The 22568-nt window shown below is 36.7% G+C and overlaps 1 protein-coding gene across 1 annotated transcript; it reads right to left on the bottom strand.

The window, feature by feature from the left end:
- Positions 1 to 44: 44 nt before the first annotated feature.
- LOC113350205 (ISWI chromatin-remodeling complex ATPase CHR11-like) lies at positions 45 to 7096 on the bottom strand. The gene is made up of 25 exons (XM_026594311.1): positions 6790 to 7096; positions 6000 to 6128; positions 5793 to 5899; positions 5577 to 5689; positions 5274 to 5371; positions 4931 to 5110; positions 4626 to 4847; positions 4353 to 4487; positions 3981 to 4263; positions 3813 to 3886; positions 3450 to 3670; positions 3270 to 3357; positions 3082 to 3175; positions 2776 to 2964; positions 2642 to 2673; positions 2441 to 2517; positions 2276 to 2365; positions 2116 to 2185; positions 1958 to 2018; positions 1812 to 1867; positions 1566 to 1731; positions 1258 to 1436; positions 922 to 1137; positions 527 to 628; positions 45 to 387 (listed from the first exon to the last, which is right to left on the bottom strand). Exons 1-25 carry the CDS (start codon positions 7030 to 7032, stop codon positions 370 to 372), a joined length of 3243 nt encoding a protein of 1080 aa, XP_026450096.1. The 5' UTR covers positions 7033 to 7096; the 3' UTR covers positions 45 to 369.
- Between the last annotated feature and the right edge of the window lie 15472 nt (positions 7097 to 22568).

Below are 22568 nucleotides of genomic sequence, written 5' to 3'. Positions count from 1 at the left end.
AAGTGAATAGTTTCAATGAGCTAGGCTAACCACCTTCTACATGCTAAGCAAATATATGGATTACATATTTGGCAAGCCTACAAAAACAGATTGATATGAATTAACATACTTGGTTTGACTTGAATAATTTGCTAATATTAGGAGAGATCGTAATTTCAGTTACAGCATCCTTGGTGTTTTCCAACACTCATTGCATCGAGTTGATTGGAACAAATTCATCAGATTGGTTAACATAAATATAAAAAACCAAATCACTTCTTCTACTCATAGACTAGGGCACTTCAGAAGGATACAAAAATGCAAATACGGGCTGTTCTTTCTAATCTTTAAAACTGACCTTCTCTGGCTATCTAGATTTCAGGTAAAGGATCATTTTCTCCTCCTTCCCTGCAAGAAACAAATGATGAAGAAAATAGTTAATACAAGCTTGGAAGATGCTATAGGCAACCCTGAAAAGACAACAAGAAAATTAAGCAATTCAACCTAAACTCTTAGTACACAAAAAATGAATTATATAAACACTTACAGATGATCCAATGTAGTCTTCTATCACTGTTTGTTTCCGTTTTTTCATAGACTGGATGGGACTCTCGGATGGTCTTGTGCCCCGCTTAGATGGTGTCAGGTTCTGAATATTACAAGGAGCCGAGGTCTTAGATAAGGGGGAAAAAAAGAGAGAGCAACATCTAAGATTCTGTTGACCTACTTGTAATGCTGACAAAAGCTGTATTATGTGAACTTTCCACTAGCATGGACAGGTTTTATTCACAAGCAGACCAACAGGACCAGACCTTACCAAACACAATTTCACATGATAAATGCAAACAAAAGCGGAAATTGGAACACGTAAAACTAGTAAGAATAAAAAGCTAAACGAAATCAGAACACGTAAAACTAGTAAGATTAAAAAGCTAAACCTACCTTGGCATGTTTCTTATCTTTTCGAGCTTGTCTCTCCCTCTCATCGAATTCTTGGTTTTCTCGCTCCACCAACCGAATGAGGGTATCACAGCGCCTGGCAAGTTCTTGAGTGGTTCTAGACTTAACAAACCAATCAAAACGAAATAAAGGCGATGTCCGGAAAGCAGCCTTGAGCTCATCCCAGTTCCCGTACCCAAGCTTGTGTACCATGCATAACTGCAGAAGAGATGCAATCAGAATATGTATGGATGGGGTTATCTAAGTTGACTTAAATAGAAGGAAAAAAAAAGTACGTAATGACAGCACAAGAAAAACTTGTCAATATTAAATGAGTACCATGAATCGATCACATTCTTCATTGTACAGTTTCCCTTTATTTTGTCCATACTGAATCTTCAATTCCAACCAGGGATTTTTGTAACGATCCATCTTCTTCCCAATCGCTTTCATGATCTCATCTTTCCTGGAGATTCTTGCCTCACCTCTTTCAATATTCTTGATAATTCTATCATAATCTGGACAAAAATATCACAAAATCATGTGGAAATTCCAACGAACAAGGAACTTGCCTAAGATAAGTCCCTATATGGAATTAACTCAAAATGGATACTGAAGTGGTTCTTCAAGTTAAATCCGTTAGTTACCGTTTAATTCCTTGTATCTTTCTTTGAAAACTTTAGCATATCTCTGGACTTCCTCTTCAGTTTTGCCTTCCATTTCAGCTGCAATGCTTTTTATATCACTCCGTCCGTACTTCTCACAGGCTCGTATGAAAGTATTGAAATCTCTCCTCGTCCATGATGAAAATCCCTGAAATGCAGCAAAAGTTACAATTTGGAAAGGGAGGAAAAAACAACAAATATATATATTATTAATTGTCATCCACTTACAGCCTCTAATAGTTGCTCTTTTTCTTCCTGCTCTTCCGAAGTTAATGGATCTACTTCTACAAAACAAGCAATTGGTCCAGAGTAAATTTCTTTGCACATTAATAGCACCAGAAAGGAACAACTCCAATTACACTAATTTGAATTACCATCGGGCTCCTCTTCTCCATCTGTAATTGAATTTTTCATCTGATTCTTCTGATGGTTTACCTAAAAATAATTGTACATAAATGAGGGACACCAAATCCTGAAACTATTAAAACAATTCTGCATCAGAACAAGAGATGACTCCGAAAATGGCACTCACCATGAGGAAACGCACTTCTTTTTCATAAAGCTCATTTAGTCTTTGAGTATCAAAGAACTGGAAGTCATGCCTGAACGAAAGAAGGGAGAAGTTCAAATCATTCCGCAGGGATACTTATACTGTTAAAGTAAATAAGAAGATTAAATGATGAGATACTTACAACTGAGGCATGCGAGGAATTCTAGGTTCCCTTTGTTTTGCCGGGCCACCTGGCCGCATTGCTTGCTTGAAGTAGTCGGATTCCGAGTAGCTACAAAAGCCAAAAAGATATGGTTATTAATAATGATAGTTACCCAAAAAGAATTTGAAGGAGTAAAATACTAACTTGCGCTTCCTCTCTCTTTTCGGCGGCTCAATCCAGTTGTCACTGACCAGCTTCTTGAAGTCTGTTTTATTCTCATCCTTCATTCGATCAGAGAAAAAAGAAGATTTGAGATGGATGGTAAAATATGGAATAGTCATAATCAATTAGTATAACGTAATCCTTAAGATAACGCATAAATAAGTTGCAAAGAATTCCATGTACCTTTTCGTCATCAAAGTCATATAGTTCAGCAGCTGCAAAGTGGAAATCATAAGATTATATATTAAACATCTAAGAGTAATTACACATTGACAAAGTAGAAGCACCAAGCAAAACTCATGCATCTACCAACTTACTATCATCCATTTTGAATTTGATGGCATCTTCTGTGAATTTCTTCATCTTGGCATCCAGCTCAGCTGTTGCCTCTTCTCCTTTAGCAATAATTCTGTCAATATCCTCATCTGTGATAGTGCTGTCTTTGGAGCTGAAAACCATCTCAGCACCAAACCTCACCATTTGCAGCAGTTCATCTTTATTAACAGCTGTACCAAAGGAAGTATTTACATAAGCATATAATTTGACTCCCGACTTAAAATGCTGAAAATCATCCAATAAATTAGAAGTACCAAATAGTAAGAGCAAGGATTGACATCTCTTACTTTTTTGCTCAGCTAGTCGTCCTTGTTGAATCACTAAAGCATCAAGTGCAAGCTTCTTGTAAGCCCTCTCAATCACCTTTTCCTCTATGGTATACTGAAATACCATTATATCAACAGACAAACAAAATTTTAGGGAATGACATCTTAAAATACAAACACTGGTATAGCTAATAGAACAAGAAAAGAACCTCTGTGCAGAACCGAAAGACTTGAACTTCTTTCTTTTGACCAATCCTGTGAGCACGGTCCTGAGCTTGCAAATCCACTTGGGGATTCCTACATGATTTCAAAAAATAAATAAATCAGAACTAGACCCGCAGATTTAAGTCAAAGAGACAGTAAACATAGATAGAAATGACGTTACTTACCAGTCACTATCATAAAGAATGACAACATCTGCAGTTGCAAGATTGATACCAAGCCCACCAGCTCGAGTTGATAGTAAGAAAATAAATTTTTCACTTCCTGGTTGGTTGAAAGCTTCAATCGAAGCATCACGGTCTTCTCCACCAGTATTACCATCAATACGACAGTACTGATAACCTCGATACATTGAATAGTCCTCCAAGATATCCAACAATCTGGTCATCTGAGCACAACATATAATAATAGGAAAAAGAAGAAAAAAAACATTAGATAAGGAAGCAACGTAAAGAGAAACATGTGTATCAACCTAGAAAAACTGATAACAAGTCTTCATGATTTGCAAATATATTAATTTTGATGTTGACCTGTGAAAATATAAGGACCCTGGAGTCTCTCTCCTTCAGCTTTGGAAGCAGTTTATCCAAAAGAACCATTTTTCCTGTGGAAGTATCAGAAATATTAAAATTATGAAGCAGTATACCTCAAGTAAGAGAAGACAAGAAAAAGTAAGAATTATGGAAGGTAGACAATACCTGCATTCGTAACAAGATGATCTCCGGTGGTGTATGGAGGGCCAGGTTCTGCACCTTGAAAAAGGTAAGGATGATTGCAGCATTTACGAAGCTGCATAGCTATGTTAAGCAGACGCTTACGCTCTCCACCAGCATTAACAACTTCCAGATCCTTCTGCAATAAAGCCTTATAAAACTGCTTCTGCAATTGTGACATGCCCACTTTAAGTATGGTCTCCTTCTTGGGAGGCAAGCCTTTCTCTACATCAGATTTCAACCTCCGGAGGAGAAAGGGACGAAGGACCTAAAAACATTACAAACGGAGAAGGTTATTCCATGAAAAATATTCTAACCAACGAACTTAAAAGTACCGAAACAAGTAAAAAACTTTACCTTGTGAAGCTGTTGAACAACCTCTTGCTGGTCATTTTCACCTGATATTTGGAACCATTCGTCAAATGTTTCAGCTGAACTGAATATCTCGGGAAGAAGAAAGTTAAGTAGAGACCATAGTTCATGAAGATTATTCTGCAAAAAAAATATAGATAAATTCAGGTTCCAGTGCATAGCTCTACTCATACATGAACTTTTGACTTTAACTGTTTTAGATAACTGCAGAAGACAACTTCAAAAGAAAATTTATTCTCAAGAAGCGCCTGATAGTACCTGAAGAGGTGTTCCAGTAATAAGTAGCCTGTAATTGGTGTTGTAGAGTCTCATGGTCTTTGAGAGAAGTGAATTCTCATTCTTGATTCTATGAGCCTCGTCAATGATAACATAGCGCCAGCTAAATCGAAGTAAACTTGATTTTTCTTTAATAGCCATCTCAAAACTAGTTACACAAACATCAAACTTCCCAGCTACCAGAAGATTTTCGCGTATGTGCTTCTGCAGAAATTACAGAAACAGAAGCTTGTGTCACTGTGTCACTGTGTTTTTGCAAAAAAAAAAAAAGGAGTGATGCAACCCACCCTTTCATCTGGGTTCCCAAGAAACTTTACAGCTCGTAAAATTGGGCAAAAGCGACGAATCTCCTTCATCCAATTGCCGAGAGTAGATTTCGGTGCAACCACCATGTGAGGACCAGTAATTCCTCTGAACTCGTGCAGGTAACCCATCAGTGAGATGGTTTGCAACGTCTTTCCAAGACCCTGGAGCAGATCAAAAAACCAAATCTTCATCAGTTGTAGGGTTTAATAAGCATACGAACTGGCAGGAACTTGTACCCTATGATGCACGCAAGATTTAGTAGCAAAGACACACCGAAAGTGGGCACGGAATAAAAGCTACGCTAAAATAAAGGATAAATTTTACCATCTCATCCGCAAGAATCCCATTGATTCCATTTTCGTACAGCCGTATCATCCAATTCAATCCAGCAAGTTGGTAATCTCTCATCTTACCTTGAATGCCTGTAACATCATCAGTTAAGAATATATTAACAATTACTATACAATTTCGGACGACTTTTAACTGTGGTGAAGGACATCTTGCTGTTCACTGCACAATCTCTCAAAAATTAAATCAAGGTTAGTTAACATTATCGAAAATGATTTCCATGTATATGTTATATTCTAAGTACATAAAAAATAAGCAATCCGTGGAAAGAAGACATACATGAAGGTTGCGTCAACAATCTGGTACCTCCTGCAGCACCTAAACTGTCCTCTTCTTCTTTAAGGTACTCTTCATCTTCTTCCTCCTCTGTTAGTTTGGAAGCATGGCGACCCCTGAGAATACAAAATCCATATTAGAATCTAAGAATAAACCCATTAATGTAGCTTTTTCAATTATATAAATTAAATGTATGTAACTTTACACAGTCAATATTACCTTCCTTTGGGTTTCTTTTGAGATGCAGATTTACTTCCTTTCGCAAAATGAGCAAATATTTCTGTCTGCTGCAAGAGATAATTTATACGCCCTTTCCCTTTATTGTTCTGTTGATGCATACACAAGTTAGTAGTTTATTCAACAAAAGAAATTTGTAACACAAACCATGTATTTTAACCTAATTCACTTTGCAAAGAAATTACTTACCATATCAGCTTCAATGGCTTTATTCTGAGAATCCAGAATTTCTTGAATCTTTTGTTTCTTCAACTTCTGCATTTCTTTTAATCTGGCTTTCTCTTTTTTACCAACTTCAGCATTAGATATATTTGCATCCTATCAAAAATGACCAAAAACAAGGATTAAAAATCCAGTGGCAGAAAAACTCTAACTTGCTCCACAGTACCAAAACACAAACCCAAAGATAACAAAAAAAGGCTCACAAAATTATGAGATTCAACATAACTGCAAAATAAAAACAAAATTAACAACTAAGTAACAAAGCAACACAAAACCCTAATTAACAACTTCACTAAAACAAATGACGAAGATACAAAGATTCCACCGCCACCAGCTCCCCACCCCCCCACCTTGTAGTCCGCGTCATCCACAACCAAGCCTGCACAAGATAAAATTATTTGGAACTGGTGGTGGCGGAAGACTGGGAGGTGGCGGAGGAGTTGGAGGCGATGCGGAGACAGTTGGTGGTATTGATGTTGGAAGTGGTGGAGTATCCGATAGAGGAGGTGAAGCTGGTGAAGGCGGTGGATTAGGTGATTAAGCAAGTAAAGTGATTGGAGTTAATAAAAGGTATTGATGCCGCCAAAGGACTTGGTGGTGGAGCTGGTGGCGGAGGTGTAGTAAAATGAAAACCACCTGATTGTTTTACAAACCAAAACCCTTATTCTCAACCTCCTTACACACAAACCCAGAAAATCCCCTAAAAAACACATGCATTCAATTAGATCTACAAAAAAAAAAATCGAACATGATATACCTCATCTTCTTCATCATCATCAGTCCTTGGATCTTGTTCATCCGATTTCGAACCACCAGCAACAACTTCCTCATCATCATCTGAAACAGTTCTAGCAACTGCTTCGAGTTCCTCTTCATCATCTTCTTCTAGCTCTTCGTTCTTAACCGGTTCTTCTTCTTCTCCTGACGATGAAACTGATCCATTATTAGATGGTACTTCTTCTTCTTCGGAAGATTCATCCGAATTTCTTTTTCTCGCCATTTTTTTGGGATTTCGAAATCAAGGGTTTCGTTTTTCGCCCCCGAATAGAATCGAGGAAAATAAAGAGAACACTTTTATTTTTGTTACTGAAAAATGTTTTTATAAAAGGTAAACCCAATGGTACTTTTGTAATATTAATAACTCTTGTTTACACGTGGCGGCATAAGATGCTGAGACAGCAAAAGAAGATGTGCCGTGAAACTTTTTGCTATCGTAGGTTCCCGCCATTTATTTCCAGATGGTTGAGATTTTCCCGCTTTCACTTGGGAGCAGTAAAGACGGGTGGAGGCTGCTCCTTGTCGAGTAAAATCTAACCGGATGGAGATAGGATTCTGCTGAAGGAGGCACGAACTGAAATTATTCGATGATAATGCCGCAAAAAATGTAGCATTTCACAATTTAAACAAGATCTAGATTTCTATGTTTTCTTAGATTTGATGATTTTGATAATAAAATACTATCTCTGTTTCCGAAAAAAATGTATTTTCACTTTTTCATTTAACATGTTGGTTTTGTAAATTTTTGTAATTGGCGGGAAATTTGGATAAATAATTTTGGACTTATTAAACTAACAAGTTGAATGCACATGCAAAGCACCTCCTTAGGGGCAGTGGTGCTTTTGTAATATTAAAAGGAAAATAAGGTTTTCCGTGTAATCTCATAAGAAGAATATAATCATATCATTTATATTACGATAATCCAGCGGGCAATGTGAATAGTTCACACGTAAATTTTCCGTTTATATCTGACGGCTAACCCTTAAAGTCAACTCATCCAACATATTTAATAATGAAGTTAAATTTAACAAATCGGAAGTTTTTGTTTCCATCTACTCTTATTAAAGGAGGGGAGATATAAATCAGTTGTGACCAAGTATAACCCAAATTTGGATTAAATACAATTTTCAATTTAGTTTGGTTACATATTTTACTTTAAAATTTGTTAATGCATAAACCCATTGGTCAAGAGATTGAACCAAATTATTAGGAATTTCTAGTGAGGGCATGTCAAAGAGTCGAGACATTTTACACTTCATCAACTGGGATTGGTTTTTAAAGCGCAAAGAAGATGAGGGATTGGGATTCAGATCGCTAGAGCACATAAGCAGGGCTATGGTAGCAAAGCTCGAATGGAGATTACTAGATGATCATGAGGCCTTATGGGTTCGATTGTTATGCGCCAAGTATATGCGCAATGGGAACCTATGGAATGTGAATAAGGCTGCATGAGCTTAAAGTACATGGCAAGTGATATTAGTTGTTAGGGATGATCTTAAACAAAGGTGTTTATGGCTACTTAGGGATGGTAGAGATATAAATGTTTTGTATGACCCCTGAATCCCAACTATCTTCTTTCAGACCTGAACTTGATAATAGGGATCACTTTCAAATAGTGACAGTAAAGTTAATGACACTCATTGGAAGTGGTGCTTTATCCTGGAACAAAGATTTAATTGCGTCCTTATTTTGTTCTACAACCACTAATGGTACTCTTGTCATACACATCACTGGACATGACGGGAAGGACAGACTTATCTGGACACCTACTCCGTCAGGTGAGTTTAATTCTAAATCTTTTCAAAAGCTCATTTATGGCAGTGAGAATCAAGCTTCATCCAAATATACAGATCCATTTTCGTGGAAGAACTTTGCCAAGTTAAGACGATTGCACCTAAAGTTCTAGTCTTCATTTGGCGTATTCTCCACAAGGGAGTCGGATGTAGGCAGTCAATCAAAAGATTCATGCAGCAAATAGAGCCGTATTGTTGTTTTTATATGGACCAGGAAGAATATTTGGAGCACTTACTACTCCATTGCCAAAGATCTAGAGTAATTTTGTTTGCTTCATCTCTAGGCCTGAGAACATAACAATTGACAAACTCTACGATTAAGGAGCTTGTAGCGGGATGGTTACTTATGAGAGATAGATTTCAGAGTTTTTGTCCAGAGACTAATCTATTACGAGGAATATGGAAGTCTACGAACTTGACGATCTTTGAAAACAAATTGTAATCGATGCATATAATACTTTATGATTCGAATAGTCTTTTTAATGACTATTACAATCATCGACAACAAGGGCACGTAGAGTCTGTAGAAGTGAATGTAACGAGTGCGTAATAGATACCTCCCCCAACTGATATGATCAAGCTTAACTTCGATGGTGCTGTGAATAATTCCAAATCTGCAGGTACAGTTATAGCTAGGAATTCTGAAGCAAGTTTCCCAACTTCTGCTATAATACAACAGAGCGACCCACTTATAGCTGGGACATATGGAACTCTTTTGGCTCTCAATATGCCCAAAAGAATGCAATTTTCTAATATAATCATCAATAGAGACTGCCTCCAGCTAATAAAGTTATTAAATCAAGAAGATCATGTTATCCCATGGAGGATTAAACGCTTAACTGAATAAATCAACTCTCTTATGTTGCAGTTCAGTTCTGTCACGTACACCCACATTGAATGAGATGCTAATTCACTAGCTCATAATCTCGCAAAGTATGCAACCATGAGATGAATCTATGGTGGACTTCTCCACCTTCTTCTTTCTTTGCTCACTTCGCTGAGTTGTAGGTTACTTGTGTTCTTTTGGTTCTTTGTTTTCCAGTTGCTTGTTTTCCTTTAGAATATTAAAAAAAAAATGGTGAAATTATAATTGTATTTATATTCTCACTAGAGTAACTTGCAAACCTTTATTTCTTCATGTTTGTTTGTTCTTCTTTCTTTCATTAGCTTCATCGTGATATCCAAATCAAAATGCGGCAAAATAAGAAGCAAAAGAAAGAAAGCTTCTAGCATGTTAGTTTTTTCCTATGTTTATCGGCTAATTTCTACATGCCTCTATAGTAGTGGACCCCATTATTTTGGGTAGTTGTTTTTTTCGCTACTACTGCTAATAACAGAGAGGAAATGAAGAAACACCAACTAGCTTTCTATCTTTCTTTCTTTTTTTAAGTAAGATTGTATTACTGAAGAGAACAAAACAAAACAAAAGAAAAAACTGCTAGGAAAACCATAAGAGGAAGTCATAACTGTAGAAAACCCATGGGACCTAGTCCAGATTTAAACACCAAACTGTAGTAAGCTGATACAAACACTAGCCTACTATCAGACTTCAGACTGGAATGTAGTTGGGACTGAATTTACCCTCCAAGTAATTCAACTCCAGTAGTGCTCCTTACGTCTCTTGAACATCGCAAGGATCTACGCAATTGATTCTCATAGACGACGTCTTTTACAGCCTAAGTGAAGACTTTTGGTACCATTCTACCTCTAACGGATAATCCTATTTGATTTCCCTTTATATCGGTATAGCGGGGCTTGGAAATCTGTTTGCAATATACGAATCTAGCAAACCTTACAAATCCGACACACCTACACTTAGTAAGCTGATAGGCCTGGATTATTAACCACCTCTCAAGAACAATCTTGAATTGATCAATAAAAAAGAGTTTTAGATACCTATCTTGAGGAATCACAGAGTATGAGATGAAGAGAAATTTGCGATTTTATCCATCTCATTCCTGAAAGAGGTTATTAGGACCTCGATAATATAAATAACAAGATCATGATACACGAACTATCAAGGTGAATGTTAGAGCATTGCTCGGTTGAACCCACCAAGCGTTGGTATGTCAAGTTTGGTTGTCATATTTTAGTATCAAAACTCAACTAGAGTCGCTTAATTAAATGTACTAGAGTCAACTTCATTTAGGTTAGACTAGAAAATCTAGGGATGTTGAGACATACATGTATTACTCTGAATACTTGAAGATTGTAAAGACGTATCGACTACAACGAAGACATCATCCTTCCACTTGAGGTATTATAATACTGACTTGACTTGTTTTCATTCCTATCGTTTCTTTCAAGTCGTTTAAGATTGAAAACATAACATGCGAGATTATATTTAATTATCTAGTATTAGACTTAGTCATTTTATTATGATCAAAGTGTCAAGGAAGAATATTTGATTACGAAGTATGACGTTTATTTTTTGAAATTCGTAAATGTGACATGGACATAATCTATGTAACTCGTTACTTGATTTTGTATTGGGTATTGGTGTGATTTCGTCCTAGAAAACTATGTCTGATTGCATATGTTTAAAGGAAGTACATTTACCAAAAAAAAAATTGTAATCGAAAGGAAATCAATAGGCGTTTTGGTTCAGTTTTCATTGAAGATCTATTGGATGACCGATTCGAACCTAGGTAATAACTTTGGTAGAACCGATCTTGACTTACGTTGAGAACTATGATGGAACCGATCTTTCCTTAGTTTTGGATATGTGATAGAACCGATCTTAACGATTGTTAATAGCCTTGGTAGAACCAATCCTTACCTATTTTGGGATACATGGTAGAACTAATCTTATAACTAGTGTTGAGATTCATGGTAGAACTGATCCTTACCTATATTGGAATACTTGATAGAACCGATCCTAGCTATTGTTGGGAGTCATGGTAGAACCGATCCCTTCCTATATTTGGTGACTTGGTAGAAGCGATCTTAACCTATGTTAGGAGTCATGGTAGAACCGGTCATAAGAGAAAAACCGATCCTTCATATTCATATTACTTTACGGTTCTGTGTGAGTTTGGAATTAGGTTTGCTAAATAGGAAAGTTTCGGATGTCAACATATTTTGGACATGAATATAGTTCTTATCTTTTATTGTCTAAAGATATTCCTTGATACACAAGGTGATCCCAATCTGAAATATTGAGAATCTTTTAATTAAGATTTTTGATTTTCCAGTAAATCAAAACATACCTCTTGGAAAATTATATTAGTTAAGTGTTAAACTAATATTAGATATTTTCTAATAAGAGATTTCAGAATTACAGGTTGGATATTAGTTGGAAATATGAAAACCGAAATTAGGTAAATATTGCATATCTTGAGAATATTTTTGGTTTTGGAATTTCCTTGTTGTCCAAACAACCTTGGTCTATAAATAGTTGAGTTTGCATTTCTTGCGTACTATCCTAAGAGATAGGCAAATTTCATTCGTGTTTTTTCGGGTGGAGCCGTCCATCCGTAGAGGAAAGTACCCTAATTAGGCAAAATTTCTTACGACCGCTCGTTTAAAGACTTTCATGGGACCAAGAAGATCTACGAGTACCGTTGGTGGGAAACTAGATAATTGCATTGTTATTTAAGTTTTATGTTATTTATTTGATTGACTAACGGTTGTTAAAACTTTGATTGCACCTAGTTTTATTATTCTTGAGAGCCTTCTCTTATGACACAAGTGTCTCAAACTAGATCAAAGCATTGACAGTATCTTTAAAACTGTTTTTAGATCCAAAGACAACTTGTGATCATCCATTGTTAACAGACCCCGTCTGGTGTGTGGTCGATCATAAGTGGATTCAAGTTTGTGGTGTGCATGTACATAAAAAGGCATTTGAAGATTTGAAAAACAATAATATTTTTTTATTGGTTTTCGTATCTCGTGATTTGTGCACACATCTTGATCGGCTGGGATCCTACTTAGATTCGGTTTATCTTTTTATAGATTTGATCATATAGTTATTTAGATCAGCAACTATCATTCGGTGATATTCTTCAATATCGGAATCTGATAGTTGTGAATCCGAATCTAAGTTATTAATTTGAATTGATCTTAACCGACAAAAGAGTTTACTAGTTTAAAAAGGAAAAGATTTTGTCAAAGTCAACATATCTCTTTCTTAAAGATTATTGGAGGGGTTACCAAACAACTTTGTTCCTTTATTGTTTGGAAGACGATCAAAAGGAGTTGAGTGCTTAAGGATTTACATCCGTAAAACAACTCAAGATGGTGATTTTCTGTCTTTGGAATCACGTGCGTGACCAGTAGGTCGTAAACGCAGGGATACTAAGCGAACTAAGTAACTAGGGGTAGATTACCTAGTCTCAACTATACGAAGTTGACTTTGCACTTTGTGTAATGGCTTAATTATGAGAGTATTCAAAACTGGACTAGGTACCGGGGGTTTTATGCATTTGTGGTTTCCTCTTTAAAAAAATCTTGTTGTGTCATTTACTTTACTTCCGCATTATAATTGTTTTATTATAATAAAGTAAATTACAATTGTAAGTGAAAAAGCGGGGGTCTAACAACCACACCCAATATTTCGTTTAGGAAATTTGTATGGACTAACTCCAATATAATTCCAAGAGAATCAACTAGACAGTCATACTTAATCAAAGAAAACATATCCAAGAGTTATATCTTTGTTTCTCAATGTAATCATCAAATCAAACAGATAGAAATCCGCGAGCCTGATTATTATGAGAAACAACTTGAATAGTACCAAAGACCAATGCTCAAGTGTCAATCAATTTCAATCAACAACCAAAGGTAGGATTTACCGATTGATTGAACTACGCACAGCCTGAGATATTTGAATTATATAGAAAATATAAGCGAAAAAGAGATAACACGAACACAGGAAGTTTTGTTAACGAGGAAACCGCAAATGCAGAAAACCTCCGGGACCTAGTCCAATTTGAACACCACACTGTATTAAGCCGCTACAAACTCTTGCCTAATACAAGTTAACTTCGGGCTGGAATGTAGTTGAGCCTTAACCAATCTCACATTGATTAAGGTACAGTCGTGTTCCTTACGCCTCTGAATCCAGCAAGACTCTACGCACTTGATTCCCTTAGCTAATTTCACACACAACTAAGAGTTACTACGACCCAAAATCGAAGACTTGATAAACAAATATGTGTCCCACAAAAAAGTCTATTTTAATAGATAAATCTGTCTCCCACAAAAATACCTACGAAGTTTGTTCCGTCTTTTGATAAATCAAGGTGAACAAAAACCAATCGATAATCCGATCTTATATTCCCGAAGAACAACCTAGAAATATCAATCACCTCACAATAACTTAACTATATGGTAGTAGAACAAGTTATTGTGGAATCACAAAGAATGAGACAAAGAGCTTTGTGATTACTTTTTATATCTTACCTATCGGAGATAAATCTCGAGCAAATATTAGAGAAGATAGTATTCAATAGGATAGAACAAGTAAGATTAGAACACCCAACTACATAGAAAATAGTTGGGTATGGCTTCAGAATCCCAATGAAGTCTTTAAGTCGTTAACCTACAATGAATTTAGGAAAAAACTAGGTTAAAGGAGAATCGACTCTAGTCGCAACTACTATCATACAGGAAGTATGGGGATTAGGTTTCCCAGTTGCTAGAGTTCTCCCTTATATAGTCTTCAAATCAGGGTTTGATAACTTTGGAACAAAGCAATCAATATTCACCGTTATATGAAACCTGATTCAAGCTAATATCTTTCCACCATTAGATGGTTTTAGCTTGTTACATACAAATGAAATATACCTTCATTTAGATATGGGTAACCGTACCTAAACGTGTATACTGAGTTGGCTCAATAACAGTTAACCGAAGTTAGCCATGTGAACACTTTTATATTAACCATGTTCATCTTGATACTTCTAGATCACTAGATAATCAAATGAATCTAATTGTGTTACTCATAGAGTTGTTCAATTGTTTATATTCTCATAGAAGTATACAAGACATAATTGAAGCAAAATCGAATTTATTCAAAAGAATCAGTTCATGAACATTTTAGCAACGGTTTGCAAAGATTGCATTCCTTAATATATAAATGTTATCTTTTCATGAGTATGAAATCATACTTAACAGATTTTAAAACTTGAACCACTTAAGTTTGCAAACAGGTACGCAAATTTAAGTTCCGGACATTGATCACAAGCCAACAGTTTACAAACGGGTACGCAAACTTTAGCTCCGGACCGAATTCAGTTGAAACCGTTTGCGAACGGGTACACAAACTTGGTTATGGGACTTCAACAGTTAAATCAGTTTGCGAACGGGTATGCAAACTTAAGTACCTTGACTTAAACAGTTGAATAAGTTTGCGAACGGGTATGCAGACTTAACTTTCAGTCCTAAATTCCATCGAAACAGTTCGCACACTTAGTACACAAACCATAATGTATCCAGACATGGGTTTTAGCTCTTAACTCCCATTTCAATCAATGAAATATTCTTAGAAGACGACAATAGCTGTCTCACACAAACCATTAACTTATAAGCAATTTTCAAGTGATCAAATGATCAATACGAAACATTCCAAGTCTACATCAAATGATCGTCTCACACAAATCATGTAAGATGTTACCGGGTGATTTTCACATGATCATCTTTTGACTTTCGTTAAGAATAATGATGAACGTTGTTAAAGCAAAAATATTTCCAACACATATCTCGAGAAAGATATAAGCGAGTTAAACTTATCTCGAAATATCAAATGTGTACAATATTAAAGTATATATAATTATACGACTTTGTCTAAATATGAGATAAAATAAAATAGACTTCTGAGTGACAGATGAGTTCAAGTCTCCACGTACCTTTTGTTGACGATGTTCCACAAGCTCCCCTTAGTAGTTATTCGTCTTCAATCGATGAACTTCGTGAAGTCTAAAGCTCAACTACACATTTATCCTAATCCAAGACATAGCTATAGTTAGATTAGAAATCAAAACTTTTAGTTTTGACAACTAAACTTGAAAAACAAGCTTGAGATAGCAACGCTTGCGAGTTCGAACGAGCAATGCTCCAATAATCTTCCCCTTTGTCAATTTTAGTGACAAAACTACCAATACATTTGGGATACAAAATAAATAAATTTTGTACCTTCTCATCCAAATGCTTGATTTCCTTGGTTCTTCAACATTCCTTGATTTCTTCGTCACTCCAAGTACTCCAGTGATTCTGAACGTGTTCAACTCATCATCATAGTTGTTGAAGATCCGTAGCCATAACAATAATTACACAAGATTGTTTTCTTATTGTTATACAGTATCATAGTATTATTACACAACATCAAAGTTCAATTGTATCACAACTTTGACAATAATACTATGGTAATATGTATCACTCCCCCTTAGTCAATACTTCATTTCACAATGAAAACCACTCCCCCTTATATAATTATCCGTAAACCATATGTATATGTAGTGTGAACTACAAAATAATTCTCCCCCTTTTTTGTCAATATAAATTGGCAAAGGTATGAAAACTAGCGGGATCATAATGAAATTCTCAAATAGATATACTTCATGACTAAAACAGAACTGAAAAAGCGAGGGTCTAAAAACCTCACCCAATATTTCACTTAGAGATCTGTATGGACTAACTCCAATATACTTTCGAGAGAATCAACTAGACGGTCAGACTCAATCTTAATAAAAATTATATCAAAGAGCTATATCTCAATTTCTCAATTCAATCCGCAATCAAACAAATAAGAATTTGCGAGCCTGATTGAATATAAGAGAAATAACTTGAACGGTACCAAAGACTAACGTTCAAGGATCAATCAATTTCAAGCAGCAACCAAAGGTTGGATTTACCAATTGATCGATTCAACACACAACCTGTGATATTTTAATTATATAACAAAATATGATGCGGAAAAGAAATAACATAGACACCAGAATTTTGTTAACGAGGAAAACCCCATGACCTGGTCCAGATTTGAACGCCACACTGTATTAAGCCGCTACAAACACTAGCCTACTACCAAGATAACTTCGGTCTGGAATGTGGTTGAGCCCTAATCAATCTCACATTGATCAAGGTACAGTCGCGTTCCTTACGTCTCTGATCCGAGCAGGATACTATGCACTTGATTCCGTTAGCTGATTGATGTGATTTCAAATTGAGTTGTAGTAAAAAGTTCGTTGAGACTTGTGAAAGTAAAGATTTTAGATTTAATGAAATTAAAAAACAAACAAAACTTAATTCAAGATTATTAGGAATAACCAAGACACTGATTCCACTATCACACATGAATAAATTATGGAAAATAATCCAAAACTCTAATTATCTTTTAAGTCCCTTATTTGTTAATTCACAATTAATCAAACATATTCTCAAATATTAATTGTATTCCCCAAGCATAGACTATCAATTGATTAAACAAAGTATAATCTATCAAATTGAATCACAAATAATTAAGAAAATTATGTAAACATTTAAAAACTCTGCAAGAACAGTGATTGAGTGAATTATAATTAAAAATTAGAGAAAATGAAATAGTTTCCCATTATGCATGCGTGAATAACTTCCTCATTTCCTTGGTTGTGGGAGAATTAGCTCATCATCATGTTGGAAAAACACTCAAAATTCATTTTTATTGCTCAAAGGGCGTTTACAAAGATGAAATGGAGAAAAACTATTAAAAACCGGGTTTGCAACAGTTATAAGTGTTACAAACTGAAAAGAACAATAGAACAAAGTACTGTCGCTGATTCTCGACCCTCGCCTGTGTGTCGTTTCCACTGTTGAGAAACGACTGTTGTTGCGCGCCTAATGTTCTTGGTGTTCTTCAGAACAACAGAAATGGTGATTCTTCTGCAACTCGACTTTCACAGCTCTGTAAGCTCCCCCAAACTCTCTGTCACCCTCCTGACTCCTCAAACTCTCATTTATATACGCCAGGACCAAATATCTTCCCCTTTATTACCCAAATCTTCTCGCAATTAAAAACAATATCTCGGGAATATCTTTACCAATTTGCAGCGAGTATAATTTCCCATTTTATCTCCATCACGCGTCATCTGGCAGCTAAGAACATATACAGAGACTCAAACACCCTAACTGCACACGCCAGCTCACAAAAATCCCGTGAATGTCTCGACCAAATATATGTTCTCTGTTTTATCAAAATCTTCTTTTTCTTCGAAACAACACCATGTATCAAGCATGTTTAGTTGTGACACGACAATCCCAATCATACTGTGACAAGAAATCTTTGGAAATCTCGTCTAAGATTCTTCCAGGGAGTTACGTATTTAACTGCAGCTGAGAGGAATAGTTTCCCGCCAAGAACGAAAATTCAAATGAAGGGGACGACATCCCCTTAACAGAGATGGGGGTGCGAATAACAGTTGGCGCTCCCGAGGTGCCCCTTAACCAAACTAAGAATCCGCACAGCAAATGTCCTCCGGGGGTGCTCAACATAATTTTTCGAGCCGATTTTTCCAAAAATGTTTATCTCCCAAAAATACCTACAAATACAAAAAAAACACCATAATAAGTACGAAATCGAGTACCAACAATACAGAAAATTGAGGACAATATAAACACATAAATGCGTCTATCAAATACCCCCAAACTTATTATTTGCTAGTCCTCGAGCAAAAATAATCTAAGAAATAAAATGACTACACTTAGCACGTGCAGCAAGCCGTTAAACCGCTAGGTGGCCCTAGCGGCGGAGTGTTGTCTCCGGAGGGTTTACCAGAGGTGTACCCACAAAACCTTTACTCCAGACCCTAGCTATCTACGCAGAACCTTGGAAGGCACTAAAGAATCTCCTTGGTTGGCATACAATCACTGACTATAGGAGGAAGTACCCTGATGCGAAATTCCAATTGTTGTACACGAGTTTGCACTCAGCATACTAAAATTCATATATAAGTGACAGAGCTCTACTCAGATAGTTTCTAGATATCATAACCAGAGTCTACCAATCACATGGAAAGATTAAAAAGATGGATAAAGAGAAAAATAGATGGTTTAAAGTGAACGGTGTTTCCCATATCTGTCTGAAGGCCTCTGCCAAGATGAACCTATCCTAATGGACTGAGATATCGGTCTGACTAATATCAACATAGCTGGCAAATACAAGGGAACCAGTGGTCGATAAACCTAACTCTAGGTCAACACAACTGGCATATACAAGGGCACCAGTGGTCGACTTTATTGAATTTATTCCAGTCGGTCTGATGGTCTGGTCTCAAACTTTTTTTTATTTTTTTTGGAATCTCAATCACCCTATTTCACCTTAGCAATGGTAACAACTTAAGTCGTGTGCCCCACCAAATCATTTAAGAAATAAAAACAAAAGGGATTAGGATTCAACGAGTTATGGGGAAACTACCATGTTTTTTTTAATTCTAACACTTGAGCTCTGTGCTTTTATGAATAAACTCTTTAGATGTTTCCATCTAATCAGATTGGTTCCTCAACTCCTACAACCAAGATGTTCCCATCTACTTAGATTGGTTAGTGTCAATCTTAATAAGCATAAATTTCTAGGCTCTGGAGTTTATTTATTGCAATTAAAAGCTAACAAAAAGTTTCTTCCCCACCCCCAAACTTAAATCTAACATTGTCCTCAGTGTTTCTAATGAAATAGCAATACCAAAAAGCAAAGTAACATGAGGAATCAGTAAAGAGAGAAGTCGGAAAGATAGTACCTGGGTGAAGAGAGAAATCAAAAACTAATATACACATACAATCGCCTCGATGGTCAATCAAGGGTAAACAGGGTCCTCCAGAGGGACCTCCTCAACATCAACTGTAGGAAAGGTCTCTAAAAAGGGTTTCAATCTCTGACCGTTAACCTTCGAAGAACTACTACCATCTGGTGTCTCGATCTCAACAGATCCATGAGGAAAGACAGTGCGAACAATAAAAGGTCCCGTCCACCGAGAACGTAACTTCCAAGGGAAAAGATGCAAGCGGGTATCATACATAAGAACTTTTTGACCTGGAGAAAATGACTTCCTTAAAATATTTCTATCATGCACAAGTTTCATTTTTTTCTTATACTCCTTCGCACTATCGTAAGCATCTATACGAATCTCTTCCAACTCATTGAGCTGGAGTTTCTTATGGGCTCCTGCCTTGTCAAGTGAAAAGTTTAGCTGCTTAACATCCCAATAAGATCTATGTTCTAACTCAACAGGTAAATGACATGCCTTGCCATACACAATCCGATAAGGCGGCATTCCAATGGGGGTCTTAAACGCAGTACGATAAGCCCATAAGGCATCAGTAAGCCTAGACGACGAGTCTTTCCGATTAGGATTAACTGTTTTCTCTAATATATGCTTTATCTCCCTATTGGAAACCTCTACCTGACCACTAGTCCGTGGATTATATGGGGTAGCTACCTTATGTATAATACCATATTTCTTCATCAAAAGCCTAGAAGGTCCATTACAAAAGTGCGACCCTTCCTCACTAATTATAGCTCGCGGTGTACCAAAACGTATAAGTATTTATTTTTCAAGAACTCAATCACAACCCTATGGTCATTGGTTTTACACGCAACCGCCTCAATCCACTTAGAGACATAGTCTACAGCGACAAGGATGTAAAGGTTACCAAAAGAATTAGGAAACTGACCCATAAAGTCAATACCCCACACATCAGAGACCTCAACAACTAAAATAGGGTTCAAGGGCATCATGTTCCTACGGGAAATGGTTCCTAATTTCTGGCAACGCTCACAAGTAATACAGTGACTATGGGAGTCTTTAAACAACAAAGGCCAATAAAACCCACACTGCAATATCTTAGAAGTAGTCTTCTTAGCATTAAAGTGACCCCCACAAGCATGATCATGACAAAAGGAAATGATAATGGACTGGTCATTCTCAGGTATACATCTCCTAATAATATGGTCTGGGCAATACTTAAACAAATAAGGATCATCCCAAAAGAAGTGCTTCACCTTGGCTAAAAACCTAGAACGATATTGTTACCCCAATGTTGGGGTATTCGACCAGTAACAAGATAATTCACTATATTCGCATACCAACGTGCTTGGGTAACAAAGAGCAGTTGTTCATCAGGAAAACTATCCCTAACAGGAGGAGAATCATTAAGGGTATCCACAACAAGCCTAGACAAGTGGTCTGCTACTACATTTTCTGCACCTTTTTTTATCTCTAATGTCTAAGGAAAATTCCTGCAACAATAGGATCCATCTAATCAATCTAGGTTTAGTATCCTTCTTGGAAAGAAGATACTTCAAAGCAGCATGATCAGTAAAGATTATGACCTTAGAACCTAAGAGGTAGGATCTGAACTTGTCTAAGGCAAACACAATAGCTAATAGTTCCTTCTCCGTAGTGGTATAGTTCAACTGGGCATCATTCAGAATTTTGCTAGCATAGTAAATCACATGAAGTAACTTATTTTCTCGCTGACCTAGCACAACACCAATAGCATAATCTGAAGCATCACACATGATCTCAAAGGGTAGGTTCCAGTTGGGTTCTTGGACTATGGGGGCGGTAGTGAGTAAATTCTTAAGCTTCTCAAAAGCCTTTTAAAAAGCATCATCAAAGACAAACTTAACGTCTTTTGCAAGCAAATTGCAAAGACGTCTAGAAATCAAGCTAAAATCCTTAATGAATCGACGATAAAAACCTGCATGCCCTAAGAATGACCTAATATCTCTTACGGTTTTTGGGACCTGTAAAGTTTTAATAAGGCCAACTTTGGCTCTATCTACCTCTATACCCTTCGAAGATACGATATGACCTAGAACAATTCCTGAACGAACCATAAAGTGACATTTCTCCCAATTAAGCACTAAATTCTTTTCCTTACACCTAATCAAAACTAATGACAAATGATGCAAGCACTCATCGAAAGACGAACCAAACACTGAAAAATCATCCATAAAGACCTCTAAGAACCGTTCTACCATGTCAGAAAATATTCTCAGCATACAACACTGAAATGTCGCAGGAGCATTACATAGCCCGGAAGGCATGCGTTTATACGCAAAGGTACCAAAGGGACAGGTAAAAGTGGTTTTCTCTTGGTCTTCTGGGGCAATAACAACCTGATTATAACCGCAGTATCCATCTAAAAAGCAATAATGGCTACGTCCAGCTAATCTCTCTAGCATTTGGTCGATGAAGGGAAGGGGAAAGTGGTCCTTCCTAGTGACCTTGTTCAATTTCCTATAGTCAATACAGACACGCCAACCTTGTTCAATTATGGACTACATTAATACCGGATTTCTTGGGAACAACCTGAACGGGGATGACCCACTTACTGTCTGAAGTGGGGTAGATAATGTCTTCCTCTAACAGCTTAAGAACCTCGGTTCGAACTACTTCTTTCATATTAGGGTTCAGTCGACGTTGCATCTCCCTAAAAGGTTTGGTGTCACTCTCTAAATAGATCTGATGCATACAATCAGTAGGACTTATACCCTTAATGTCTGATATGGTCCATCCTAAAGCTTCCTTGTTATTCTGAAGGACGGTCACTAGCCTACTTTCCTGATCACTATCCAATTTGGATGCTATAATCACAGGTAAAGTTTCAGATGGGCCTAAAAACACATATTTCAGGGAATCTGGTAATAGTTTAGGTCCAACTTAGGAGGATTTTCTAACAAAGGAACTAGGGTAGACTCAGAAACGGGTAGAGGTTCGAACTTAGGTTTCCAACCATTACTAGTGTCTATCAAAGGGGTTGAATCTAACAAAGCATTCAACTCATTAATCACATCGTCATCATCAAAATCAATCCCAAAGTAGGCTAGGCATTTCTCGAATGGATCTTCTAACAAAATGTTTGGTAATGACTCCTTGACTAATGTTCCTATCATGTTCACCTCTTCTATGCTCGAGTCATCTAGTTCAGAGGGTAGCTTACTAATATTAAAAATGTTCAGCTCAATAGTCATATTACCAAAAGACAAATT

The sequence above is a fragment of the Papaver somniferum genome, chromosome 2 (assembly GCF_003573695.1).
Source record: "Papaver somniferum cultivar HN1 chromosome 2, ASM357369v1, whole genome shotgun sequence".
NCBI classification, from domain to species: Eukaryota; Viridiplantae; Streptophyta; class Magnoliopsida; order Ranunculales; family Papaveraceae; genus Papaver; species Papaver somniferum.
This window is presented reverse-complemented; position numbering and strand designations above follow the sequence as displayed.